Below are 12,299 nucleotides of genomic sequence, written 5' to 3' on the forward strand. Positions count from 1 at the left end.
GCTCGATTCTCTGCCCTCAGCCTCCCGAGTAGGCTGGGACCCTACAGGCACCCCATCCACCTCGCCTGACTCGTTTTTTTGTATTTTTTTAGTAGAGACGGGTTTTCACTGTTAGCCCAGGATGGTTCTCGATCTTCCCTGACCTCGTGATCCGCCCCGTCTTTGGGCCTCCCAAAGTGCTGGGATTAACAGGCTTGAGCCACCGCGCCTGGCCAGCTTTATTTTAATAACTTTTTTGTATTCATCATGATCAAGGATTCTGACTTTTGAAGTTTGTTTTATTTTATATACTTTCAGCTCATTTAGAGGCGAGTTTTGAGGAGGTAGAGAACAACCTGCTGCATCTGGAAGACTTATGTGGGCAGTGTGAACTGGAAAGATGCAAACATATGCAGTCCCAGCAACTGGAGAATTACAAGAAAAATAAGAGGTGAGTTTGAAAACTTTGCTACCATATTCATTTTCAGTCTCGAAGTTTTCCATGTTACTTTACATGCTACTCTTTAAAAGTCCCGGCTGATAAAAGACAAGGGTTTCGACATGAAGCTGATAAATAAGCTTTCCAAAACTTTTTTAAAAAACCACTATCTGTTGCCATCTTTTGGAGATGAGTTATAGAAAGCTCAGGAAAGGGTAAAACATGAATCCCAAATATAAAGATGAAGGAGTGGAGCACAGGGCAAAGTTTTCCAGCAAAATAGGAGCCCTGAGCTAGTTTTCTCCACGTGGCAAATGACTGGGTTGCTCTTTTCTTTTCTTGCTCTTCTCCTCCATTACTAGAACAGAAAGAAGGAACCTGAGCTCAGGCTGTGGAAAGGGGCTGGAGGGCTTCAAATCTCAGCTCAGTCACACACTACCTATGGGACCTTAGGCGAATTATTTTATCTCTCTTAGCCTCAATGTCACTGGTTTATGATGGGGATAATGATGTACCCCTATCATAGAGTTGTGAGGATTAAATGAATTAATTGTTACCTAATTCAGTTAGTGCTTTGTAAATATTAGTTATAATAATGGCTGTTATCACTAGGCCAACCTGAACTGGAGATGGAAAAGGAGTCTAAGGGTAATAGCCTGCTAGACTAGCTCTGGCATCCCAAGTCCTACAGTGGCCAGCTCAGAGATGGAAGGTACAGGGTCGGTATTTCTGAAGTCTGTGGGGAGTCAGTCTCAGAGGGCATGAGACAGACTGTCGTCTGTGCTGGGCACCTCTGGAACAGAAGCTGGAGGCGGGCTTTGCTAGTTGGGAGGAAGCAGAAGTCATGGAATTGGGTCTGGCTGTGGCCCAAGAGCAGATTTGGTAGGAGAGGGAGATGGATAGGTTGGACAGAGTACACTCTTGGTGTTAGGAGTGCTGATAAGTGGAGTTGTTCTGGGTCTAGTGACAATAACAGGAGTGGGTTGCTATCATGGACAGGAGGAGCTGGTCACTAATATACCACTCCCCCCACCCCCAAGGAGGCTAATACATAGGTGAGGTGCATTGCTGTATTGATGTTAAAGTCTTCTAGAATGAGGCCAAGGGATGAGGCAGAAATGAATAGAAATGAGTATTTTAGAACACAAGTTCTCAATTAGGGTCATGTATACTTAGAGATGGGCACTAAATGTTAATGGGCCGTAAAAGTCTCCTGGGGAGAGTATTTAAAATGGGGTTTCCTGGGCTCCGTCCTTGGGGAGTCCATTCTAAAGTTAATTCCAGTGGAGAAAGTTGAAATGACTCCTTATTCCATAAGCCTCTAGAATGGTTTAAATTTAGAATGGTTTTAAACAGGCCTTCTAGGTGGTTCTGATATGGGTGGCCTGTGGACCATACTTTGAGAGACTGCCGGGCAGAGATGGGAGATGGGTTGTGTGCAGGCTGTGGAAGAGCTTCAGAAGAGTTCCAGGGAGGCCATGGAACAGATTATTTACAAAAGGTTGTATGTATGTGAATTTTCCAGAGGTGCTTTCTATACATTTCATTTGTCCCACAAAGATTGTAGGAGGGCGTATGGCATCATGAACAATGGAGTGTTTGGCCAGGTGCAGTGGCTCACGCCTGTAACCCCAGCACTTTGGGAGACCGAGGCATATGGATCACGAGGTCAGGAGATCAAGACCATCCTGGCTGACACGGTGAAATCCTGTCTCTACTGAAGATACAAAAAATTAGCCGGACATGGTGGCAGGCGCCTGTAGTCCCAGCTCCGGAGGCTGAGGCAGGAGCATGGCGTGAACCCGGTGGGGAGAGCTTGCAGTGAGCCAAGACTGCGCCACTGCACTCCAGCCTGGGCGACAGAGTGAGACTCCATCTCAAAAAAAAAAAAAGAATTCTTGTCAGAGAAGAGACTTTTTTTTTTTTTTTTTTTTAACATGATAGAGTTTCACTGTTGTTGCCCAGGCTGGAGTGCAATGACGTGATCTCGGCTCACTGCGACCTCTGCTTCCTGGGTTCAAGCATTTTTTCTGTCTCCCGAGTAGCTGGGATTACAGGCGCACACCACCATGCCCAGCTAATTTTTGTATTTTTAGTAGACATGGGGTTTCACCATGTTGGCCAGGCTGCTCTCAAACCTCTGACTTCTGGTGATCCATTAGCCTCAACCTCCCAAAGTGCTGGGATTACAGGCATGAGCCACCGTGCCCGGCCTGGAGAAGGGACTTTTAAATGAGTGGGTGCACCTTGTGACCCAGGGCATTTCCAGTCTGATATGTGGGCGTGGGAAAAGAGGAACTTCGCTTAAGAGGAAGGTAGCAGAGGTAGAAATGCTCAGGCTAGTCTTCATTGTTAAATGAAAAGTTAGAGAGACATTCTGTTGTAAAGAAGTTAGGCATGGAAATATGGTTTGTAATACAACAAGAGTTTCAAGGAACATGGTAGGAAGGCTTAGAATTTTGAGAGGAAATTTTTGCAGGAGGTTGGACAGCTTGGGTACAGGTCATGTGACCCTAGAAGGTGGTTTTCTTGTCTGTGAAATGGGGATAATAACAATACAGTACGTTATAGGGTTTTAGGGAATCAGTAAAGTGCTTGGAATAGTGCTTGGCACCAGCTAAGTGCTCTGTCAGTGGCTGCAAGTTCTGACTAACTTGTATTATTAACTCGTGTAGCTATAAAGAGATGGGTAATCTATATATTTAAATAGCCCATTGCTTTTTAGCTACATAATACAAGAATTATATGACTATTGTGATTTTTCTATCAAGATGTGTTGAAATTTAATTGTTGGAAACCTAGTATAATACCTTAAGATATTGCGGATTCTGTTCCAGTCCACTGCATTCTGCAGTAAAGCTAGTTACATGATTTTTTTGCTTTCCTAGTGCATATAAAAGTTCTGTTTATACTATACTGTATGTAGTCTATTAAATGTGCACTAGCATTATGTCTTAAAAAACGATGTACATACCTTAATTAATAATACCTTATTGCTAATGATCATCAGCCTTCAGTGAGTTGTAATCTTTTTGGTGGTGAAGGGTCTTGCCTCTATGGTAATGGCTGCTGACTTATCAGGTGGTGGTTGCTGAAGGTTAAGATGGCTGTAGCAATATCTTAGTTAAAATAGCTTAACAATGAAGTTTGCTACATCAATGGACTCTTTCTTCCAGGAAAGATTTCTCTGTAGAATGTGTTGCTGTTTGACAGCATTTCACCCATAGTAGAATTACTTCCAACATTGGAATCAATCCTCTCAAACATTACTGCTGCTTTCTCAACTCAGTTTATGTAACATTCTATGTCCTTTCTTGTCATTTCAACGATGTTCACAGCATCTTCACCAGGAGTAGATTTCTTCTCAAGAAACCACTTCCTTTGCTCATCCATAGGAAGTAACTCCTCATCTGTTTAAGTTGGATCACGAGATTGCAGTAATTCAAGCATATCTTCAGGCTTCGCTTCTAATTCTAGTTCTCTTGCTGTTGCTACCACATCTGTAGACTTCCTTCATAGAAATCTTGAACCTCTCAAAGTCATCCATGAGGGTTGGAATCCACTTCTTCAAAATTATTGCTAATGTTTGATATTTTGACCTCCCACCACTAATTATGAACATTTTTTTTTTTTTTTTTTTTTTTTTTTGAGGCGGAGTCTCGCTCTGTTGCCCGGACTGGAGTGCAGTGGCCAGATCTCAGCTCACTGCAAGCTCCGCCTCCTGGGTTTACGCCATTCTCCTGCCTCAGCCTCCCGAGTAGGTGCGCCCGCCACCTCGCCCGGCTAGTTTTTTTTTTTTTTTTTGTATTTTAGTAGAGACGGGGTTTCACCGTGTTAGCCAGGATGGTCTCGATCTCCTGACCTCATGATCCGCCCGTCTCGGCCTCCCAAAGTGCTGGGATTACAGGCGTGAGCCACCGCGCCCGGCTAATTATGAACATTCTTAATGGCATCTGGAATGGTTAACCCTTTCCAGAGGTTTTCATTTGACTTAGATCCATTGAAGGAATCATTATCTACAGCTGCTATAGCCTTACAAAATGTATTTCTTAAATAATAAGACTTGAAAGTTGAAATGACTCCTTATTCCACAGGCTGCAGAATCAATGTTGTGTTCATAACAATGAAACAACATTGATCTACTTGTTCATCTCCGTGAGGGCTCTTGGGTGACCAGGTGCATTGTCAATGAACAATATTATTTGGAAAGGATTTTTTTTTTTTTTCCTGAGCAGTAGGTCTGAACAGTAGGCTTAAAGTATTCAGTAAACTATGCCACCAACAGATGTGCTTTCATCCAGGCTTTGTTGTTGCATTTATACAGCACAGGCAGAGAAGATTTAGCGTAATTCTATGGATTTTCAGGATGCCTCCCAAGATTTTCAGAGTAGTAAATGAGACACTGGCTTCAGCTTAAAGTCACCATTAGTCCTTCACAAGAGAATGAGACTGTCCTTTGAAGTTTTGAAGTCAGGCACGGACTTCCCCTCTCTAGCTATGAAAGTCTTAGATGGCATCTTCTTCCAATAAAAGTCTATTTTGTCTCTTGACAATCTGCTCTTTAGTGTTTTCACCTTCATCAGTTATCGTAGCTAGATCTTCTGGATAAGCTGCTGCAGCTTTTACGTCAGCACTTCCTGCTTCACCTTGCACTTTGTTGTTATGGAGATGACTTCTTACTTTAAATTTCATGAACCAACCTTTGCTAGCATCAGACTTTTCTTCTCCAGCTTTCTCACCTCTTTTAGCTTTCATAGAACTGAAGAGAGTCGGAACCTTGCTCTGGATTAGGTTTTAACTTAAGGAAGGGAATGTTGTGGCTGGTTTAATCTTCTGTCCAGACCACTCAGACTTTCTCCATATATGGTGGGTTTGTTTTCTTACCGTTCATGTGTTCACTGGAGTAGCATTTTTAATTTCCTTTAAGAACTTTTCCTAGGCATTCACAACCTAGCTAACCATTTTGTGCAAAAGGCCTAGCTCTTGTCCTGTCTTGACTTCCGACATGCCTGCCTCAGTAAGCTTGATTATTTCTAGCTTTTGATTTCAAGTGAGAGATGTGAGACTCTTTCTTTCACTTGAATAATTAGAGGCCATTGTAGGGTTATTATTAATAATTGGCCTAATTTCAATATTGTTTTGTCTCAGGGAATAGAGAGGTCCAAGGAGAGGGAGAGAAATTGGAGAATGGCTTGTCAGGGGAGCAGTCAGAACACATACAACATTTATGGGGTTTGGGGCACCCCAAAACAATGACAGCAGTAATATCAAAGATCACGGATCACCATAATACATAAAACAATGACAAAGTTTGGAATATTGTGAGGATTCCCAAAATGTGACACAGAGACATAAAGTGAGCACATGCTGTTAGAAAAATGGCACTGGTTTGTGTAACACAGCGTTGCCACAAACCTTCAATTTATTTAGAAAGTGCAATATCTGATAAGTGCAATAAAATGAGGTATGCCCACCCTTTAATACATAAAATTGAATTTCAGGTTTTGACAAGTTAAGATGATTAGATGGAAAAGCAGGGAATAAGATTTGGAGCTATGAAATTTTATTTGCTTTTTTTCACCCTCACCCAGTGACTTAGATATATTTTAATCAATGCATTATAATTTATGTGCTATAAAATGATGCCTGGGCATGGTGGCTAATGCTTGTAATCCCAGCACTTTGGGAGGCTGAAGTGGGAGGATTGCTTGAGCCCAGGAGTCCAAGACCAGCCTGTACAACGTAGACCCCATCTCTACAAAAAAAAAAAAACATTAAAAATTAGCTGGGTATGGTGGTGCATGCCTGTAGTCCCAGTACTCTGGAGGATTGCTTGAGCCCAGGAGGTCGAGTCTGCAGTGAGCTATGATCATGCCGCTGCAGTCCAGCCTGGCTGACAGAGCAAGACCCTATTTCAAAATAAATAAATAAAATAAAAATAAATTTAAAAATAAAGTAACAAAATTTAGGGTTGGGATAAAAGCATCACTTTAAAACCAAAATCTACTGAGTCTTAGTGTGTTTTATATAATTGAAATGGCAGCATATTTGTATTTTTGGAGGTAGAATTATGTAGTACAAATAGCATTCTTCTTAGAGTTAAAAGACCCAGGACCTGGCTTCGTTGGTAATGAACTCTGTGCTCTTGGACAGGCCATTCAGTTTCCTTTACACCTTATTCTGTTGTAAAGCTTTGCTTAGTCTGGAACTTTCTTGACTAGCATTTTAAAACTTCTTTAAAATTGCATCTTTTAAATAAACTTAGATGTGATAAACAGATTTGTTGATAATGCCTGTTACTCTGAAATATGTAAGAAAAGTAGTGTGCCAATTGAGAACTACCAGCTTATAATCAGTAGCTTGAAATCTATAAATAATGGTAAATATTTCATACTCTGATAGGCCAAATTTTCTAAAATTATAAAATTATTTTCTATTTCTCAAGGATACCATGAGAGGGATTAATGTACAATGTCATAATAGTTTTTAAACCTAAGAATTTCAGTGAAAAGTTTCAAGGGTGAGAAATTTAAAGTAGTACTTTGACTTTTCAAGATTTAATTTTAAAAAATTATGTAGACATTTCTTAATACTTATAGCATCTTCATAAAATAGATGTTTATTAATAAATGCTAATTTTGCATCTAATTGTCTCATAAGACATTAGACTTGTGATTTAAAGGCATATTTTATCCTGATATCATTACTGATTCAATTCAAAGTTATTAAGAGAAATACAATTTGTTTGGATTATTGTGAAAAGTCCTTGAAGATCTCAGCTTGAATTTCTTTTCTGCCACTTGTTACCTGTTTGACCTTTTGCAAATGACCTATCCTCAGCTTTCTTATCTGTAAAATAGAGATAATGATAATTTCTGGCAAGGTTATTGAATATGAGACAGTTTTCTTCTTAAAGGGCCAAATAAGAACCAGTTTATTTAGCTCTCAGAATCACATGTAACTTAGTTCTAGTTAACTTGCTTCTCTAAACACAAATAGTGGAAGTATTGAATATGAAACACTGCTTAAATCTATTTACAAACTATAATCTTCCTGAAACTCTTAGCCTATTTCATTCAGCCTATAAAAGGATGAATTATCTATTTAAAAGAAACCCTTTAAAGTAATTTATTTAGTCTGATTATTTATATGGCTGATTAATAATTGGTCATAGTGTAAATAAATTTTGGTTAAAACCAGAGTTGAGCAATTTCATTTGGCAAATATAGATTAACTGAAATGTATTTTAAATAAATCATGCAGAACATTTGCTATTTAGAGATATTTCATTTACATTTTAAACTACTTCTTTGTTACTCTTACTCATTCCTGGGGTATCAGAACTGGAAATGTGATGAAGGCTAGTGTAATTACACCAGAATAGTTTGACTGATGCAGAACTTCCATTTAACAGAATGGTTTGAACAGTCATCTTTGCTGAAAATCCACTGAAATGATAATAAAGAGCTTTTAAAGTTACAATTCAAAAGAAGAAGAAGAATGGAAAAGAAATAACAGTAGATGAGAAATGATGTTAACTTTTACGAGATGGAAAGTAGATAAATAAGTGGTAACTGATAAGCAAAGCCAAGAAGGCTGAAACCCAAGCTAGGATGTGAGTGCCTGGAGAGGGGAACTCAGACAAGAAATATGTGCTGGTGTGTACCGCAGAATTCTAGAAGGGCTCAGGAATTGAAGGCACCAGGATCTTGAAAGATAAGGTGTGTTGAAAGCACATACATGAAGTAAGATCCCTTGATCCTCCACTTAGCCAGGTGATCACTCCATCCCTAGCTCATCAGGCAACGTGGAATTGTACCTGAGGGGCTCCAGACTTGACTGTAACACATTCGAGGACCGGTAGAGGTACAACTGTATTGAAAGCAGAGGAACTAAGTGAAAGCCTACATAGTAAACAATAAGACTGTTTAGGCCCCTTTCCCCAGTAGGTCCCAGAACTCTGACAGCCAAACTCATATCCCCTATGCAGAAGAATGGAGGGTTCATCTGCAAAACTGCACCTGACCAGTCCACAAGAAAAGGCCTGCAGATAGGGATATTTAGGTTGTATGTATGTGGTGAAACAGCTAGGTCTGCTCTTACCACCCTCTGATGCTGAGCTCATGCTCTGTATAACTTCGAATCCACTTTTGGTGCCTCACTCAAATACGAATGGACAGCTGAGAAATCATATTCAATCAAGAAAGCTTCCAAAATGAGAACAACTGAAATACATAGACTGTAAGCTAGTAATCAATATTTTTTAAAACCTGCCAAAGAATGAGAGACTGAGGAGCAGAAGAAAACTTAAAAACAAGGCCGGGCGCGGTGGCTCACGCCTGTACTCCCAGCACTTTGGGAGGCCAGGGTGGGCGGATCACGAGGTCAGGAGATCGAGACCAGTCTGGCTAACATGGTGAAACCCTGTCTCTACTAAAAAATACAAAAAACTACAAGCTGGGGTGGCCAGGGTCGCCTGTTAGTCCCAACTAACTCGGGAGGCTGAGGCAGGAGAACTGGCGGAACCACCGAGAGGCGAGCCCTTGCAGTGACCCGAGATCCGCGCCACATGCACTCCACCTGGGGCAACAAGAGTGAGACTCTGTTCTCAAAAAAAAAAAAAAAAGAAAATTGAAAAATTATAATCAGTAGCTTCAGATATATGGGACCATCTTGTAAGAACCCATTTTGTCTTTATGAGACAAGAAAAGATGCTATAGAAAAGGAACAAGAAAGAGCTTTTAGAAATAAGCTAGCAAAAGTAGGAAAGTTCAAGCGAAGCATGGGAAGATAATGTTAAACCTCTAAAAGAACACCAAGTCTGAGGAAAAACGAAGAATGTGAAGATCATTCCTAAGTCCCATGTTTGAGTTCTAGGAGTTTCAGGAATCAAGGAGTGAGAAGGAGGAGAGACAAATTTATTAAGCAAATAACATAAGGAAATTGTCCAGAATTGAAGGATATGAGTGTTTGAGTTTAAAAGAGCTCATGAAGTGTCTGACAAAATGAGTGGAGAAAGATCTGTTGTCAAATACGTATTTTTGTAAATTTCACTACACTAGGAATAAAGATCATAAAAACCTTCAGAAAGGTTTTATATTAAGGATCAGGAATCAAAGGGAACATCAGCTTTTCAGCAACAATGCTGAAAGTAGAAAATGTTACTAAGAATATTTACTGGGCAAAATTTTCATCAAGCATGAGGAAATAAAGTCATTTTCAGACAGCCAAGGGCTCCAGTGTGGTTGATGTGAACACTTTGTCAGGAAGCTCCTAGAGGATATGCTCCACACATAAGGGAATAACCAAGAGGAAGAAGAGCCTGCACCGAGCAGAGATGAGTCACTCCAGGAGGATTCATTCTGTTCAGAAGAGACACAAAGGGAATTTCCAGGGAGGTGGTGAGAAGCTTCAGCAAGCCTAGAGAGCAATTCATATTGGGACAGGAAAGCCTTCTGGAGAATTCTAAGTAGTGTTTCCAAGGGGGAAAAAATGAAGCTAATGCACTGTCTGATAGGCATGGCAACATTGAGAGGAGCTTTATGACTCCTTTATTTATTTATAACCTTAATTATTAAACCCTGGTGGAGGGTTTAATGAGGAATTACAGGTAAGTTTGTTTGTTTTAAAACCAAGCGAACAACAAGGAGGTAGATATTAATGCTGAGGGGAAACAGAGTTTTAAAAGAAGAGAAATAATACACTACATGGCTCAGTCACAAACAGTCTTTATGTGATATTGGAATAATTAAAAGCAGAATTGTCGTAAAACTTGCTGGGGAGATGGGGGAGAAGAAGCATATTTGTGTTGAGGGGAAGCAGAGGTCTAAAATAGCTAATTCTCATCTTCTCCAGCAGGAAATCAAGAAGTAATATTTAAAATAGAAAAAATAAATATTAGTATTTGCAGATTATTTAGAAATAACAGAGGTAAATACCAGGAAAAATAACTGAAAGAATTGAACGTGGCTGCTTGTGAAAAACAGGGCAGAAAGGTAGAGCTGAGGCAGGAACTACTTGTCTTCGCTATAAATATATCTCCTGGGTGCTGTTTGACTTCAGGAATGGATATGTACTATCAACATATAAAAATTGAATTAAACATTTTTTAACAGCTATAACATTCCCTGAATTCTTCTGCATGGAATACTAGACTGAAAAGGTTGCCATTGATAAAACGTTTTGTGATCAGATAAGCTCCAGAAACACTTTGCATTTGCCCATGGAGCTTTGCAGTGTGCACCAGCATGCTAAAGGTTCTGAGAATTCTGGTGGTAAAGAAATGTTTTGCTGGGTGCTATGGTTCACGCCTATAATCCCAGGACTTTGGGAGGCCGAGGGGTGGGCGAATCATGTGTGGTCAGGAGTTCGAGACCAGCCTGGCCAACATGGTGAAACCCTGTCTCTACTAAAACTATAAAAATTAGCTGGGCATGGTGGCATGCTCCTGTAATCCTAGCTACTTGGAAGGCTGAGGCAGGAAAATCACTTGAACTCAGGAGGCGGAGGTTGCAGTGAGCCAAGATCGTGCCACTGCCCTCCAGTCTGGGCAACAGAGTGAGACTCCGTCTCAAAAAAACAAAGAAATGTTTTGGTTGGGCACAGTGGCTCATGCCTATAATCCCAGCTGAAACAGGCAGATCACCTGAAATCAGGAGTTCGAGACCAGCCGGGCCAACATGGTGAAACCCTGTCTCCACTAAAAATAGAAAAATTAGCTGGATATGGTGGTGGGTGCCTGTAATTCCAGATACTCAACAGGCTGAGGCAGGAGAATTGCTTGAACCCAGGATGGGGAGGTTGCAGTGACCTGAGATCACACCACTGTACTCTAGCCTGGGTTACAGAGTGAGACTCCGTCTCAAAAAAAAAAAAAAATTTTTTTTGACTCAGCATTTCATAACTTACTTGCTCACAGAATCAATTTGCATGTAACACATTAAAATTCTGTGACTTAGTGTTCTACATAACACCATTTGAGGAATTTTCAAATACTGCTAGTGAAAACTTCTAATTTTCTGGTTCATAAGAGATGAGTCGCTTAAAATAAACCTCCTTCCTTTTTAACAAGATGCCATGCAAACTACGCTAATGACTTTTCTTACTCTGAAGAAAACGATAATATGTGATAGAAAAAGTTGGATATGTGATATGCCTATGTGCATGCATTTTTTAACAATGTTTGCACACCCTGTAGCTTTCCCAGAAATCTGGGCCAGAACACTGGATGAAGGTGGGGAGAGTGGGAGAATAAAGGATAATTTTTCACACTCCTCCAGTGCTAATAGTCTCTGCAATAGGTTCCTATGGCTTTTCTCATTCAGCTCCCACCAGAGCCTATAGTGTGGGCAGGGCAGCAATTTTTGGAGTTGAGAAAGAGATTGAGTTGCATTAAGTCATCAAACTATTTAGGGGCCAGCATCAGAACCAGAGTCTTCAGTCCAAGGCTCCCACAACACTACCACACCAACCCAAATGTCTCTTCTTTTTTGACGTTAAGTTGGAACAAACTGATTGAGTCCCAGATGCTTATACCAGTGCATCTGTAGTTTCAAATGGATATATGATATTTTGTCATTCATTTGACGGACATTCCCAGCAGAGAGAATAGATTCCTGTCCCTACAAAAAAAGGAGTATGACCCATTCCTAAATGTGACAGTGGCTTCCTAGTCAGGTGATTCTCCCAGTGGGTAGGGAAATATACAGCCTAGGGATGGTTCTGATAGCTCTTACCTATCCTTGAGAAACATTTGAATAGATGGTTTAATCCACTTCATTTGTGAAGTAAAGAAGGACATCTGTCTTCAGCTGGTTATCTGAGAAAAGTGCCATCTAAGACACTTGTGTGGTTGTAGGGGGAAGATACCCGTAAATTGCTT

The 12,299-nt window shown here is 40.4% G+C and overlaps 1 protein-coding gene across 3 annotated transcripts in view; it reads left to right on the forward strand.

Annotated features, from left to right (window-relative positions):
- DTNBP1 (dystrobrevin binding protein 1) overlaps positions 1 to 12,299 on the forward strand; it is a 156,053-nt gene that overhangs the window by 55,997 nt on the left and 87,757 nt on the right. For all 3 annotated transcript variants that reach the window (XM_017874513.1, XM_017874512.1, XM_017874514.1), the window contains one exon: positions 298 to 430. In XM_017874513.1, coding sequence (XP_017730002.1) covers positions 298 to 430 — 133 coding nt within the window. The remainder of the gene's footprint in view (positions 1 to 297; positions 431 to 12,299) is intronic.

Source organism: Rhinopithecus bieti, unplaced genomic scaffold (genome assembly GCF_001698545.2).
Source record: "Rhinopithecus bieti isolate Rb0 unplaced genomic scaffold, ASM169854v2 scaffold_7684, whole genome shotgun sequence".
Lineage (NCBI taxonomy): Eukaryota > Metazoa > Chordata > Mammalia > Primates > Cercopithecidae > Rhinopithecus > Rhinopithecus bieti.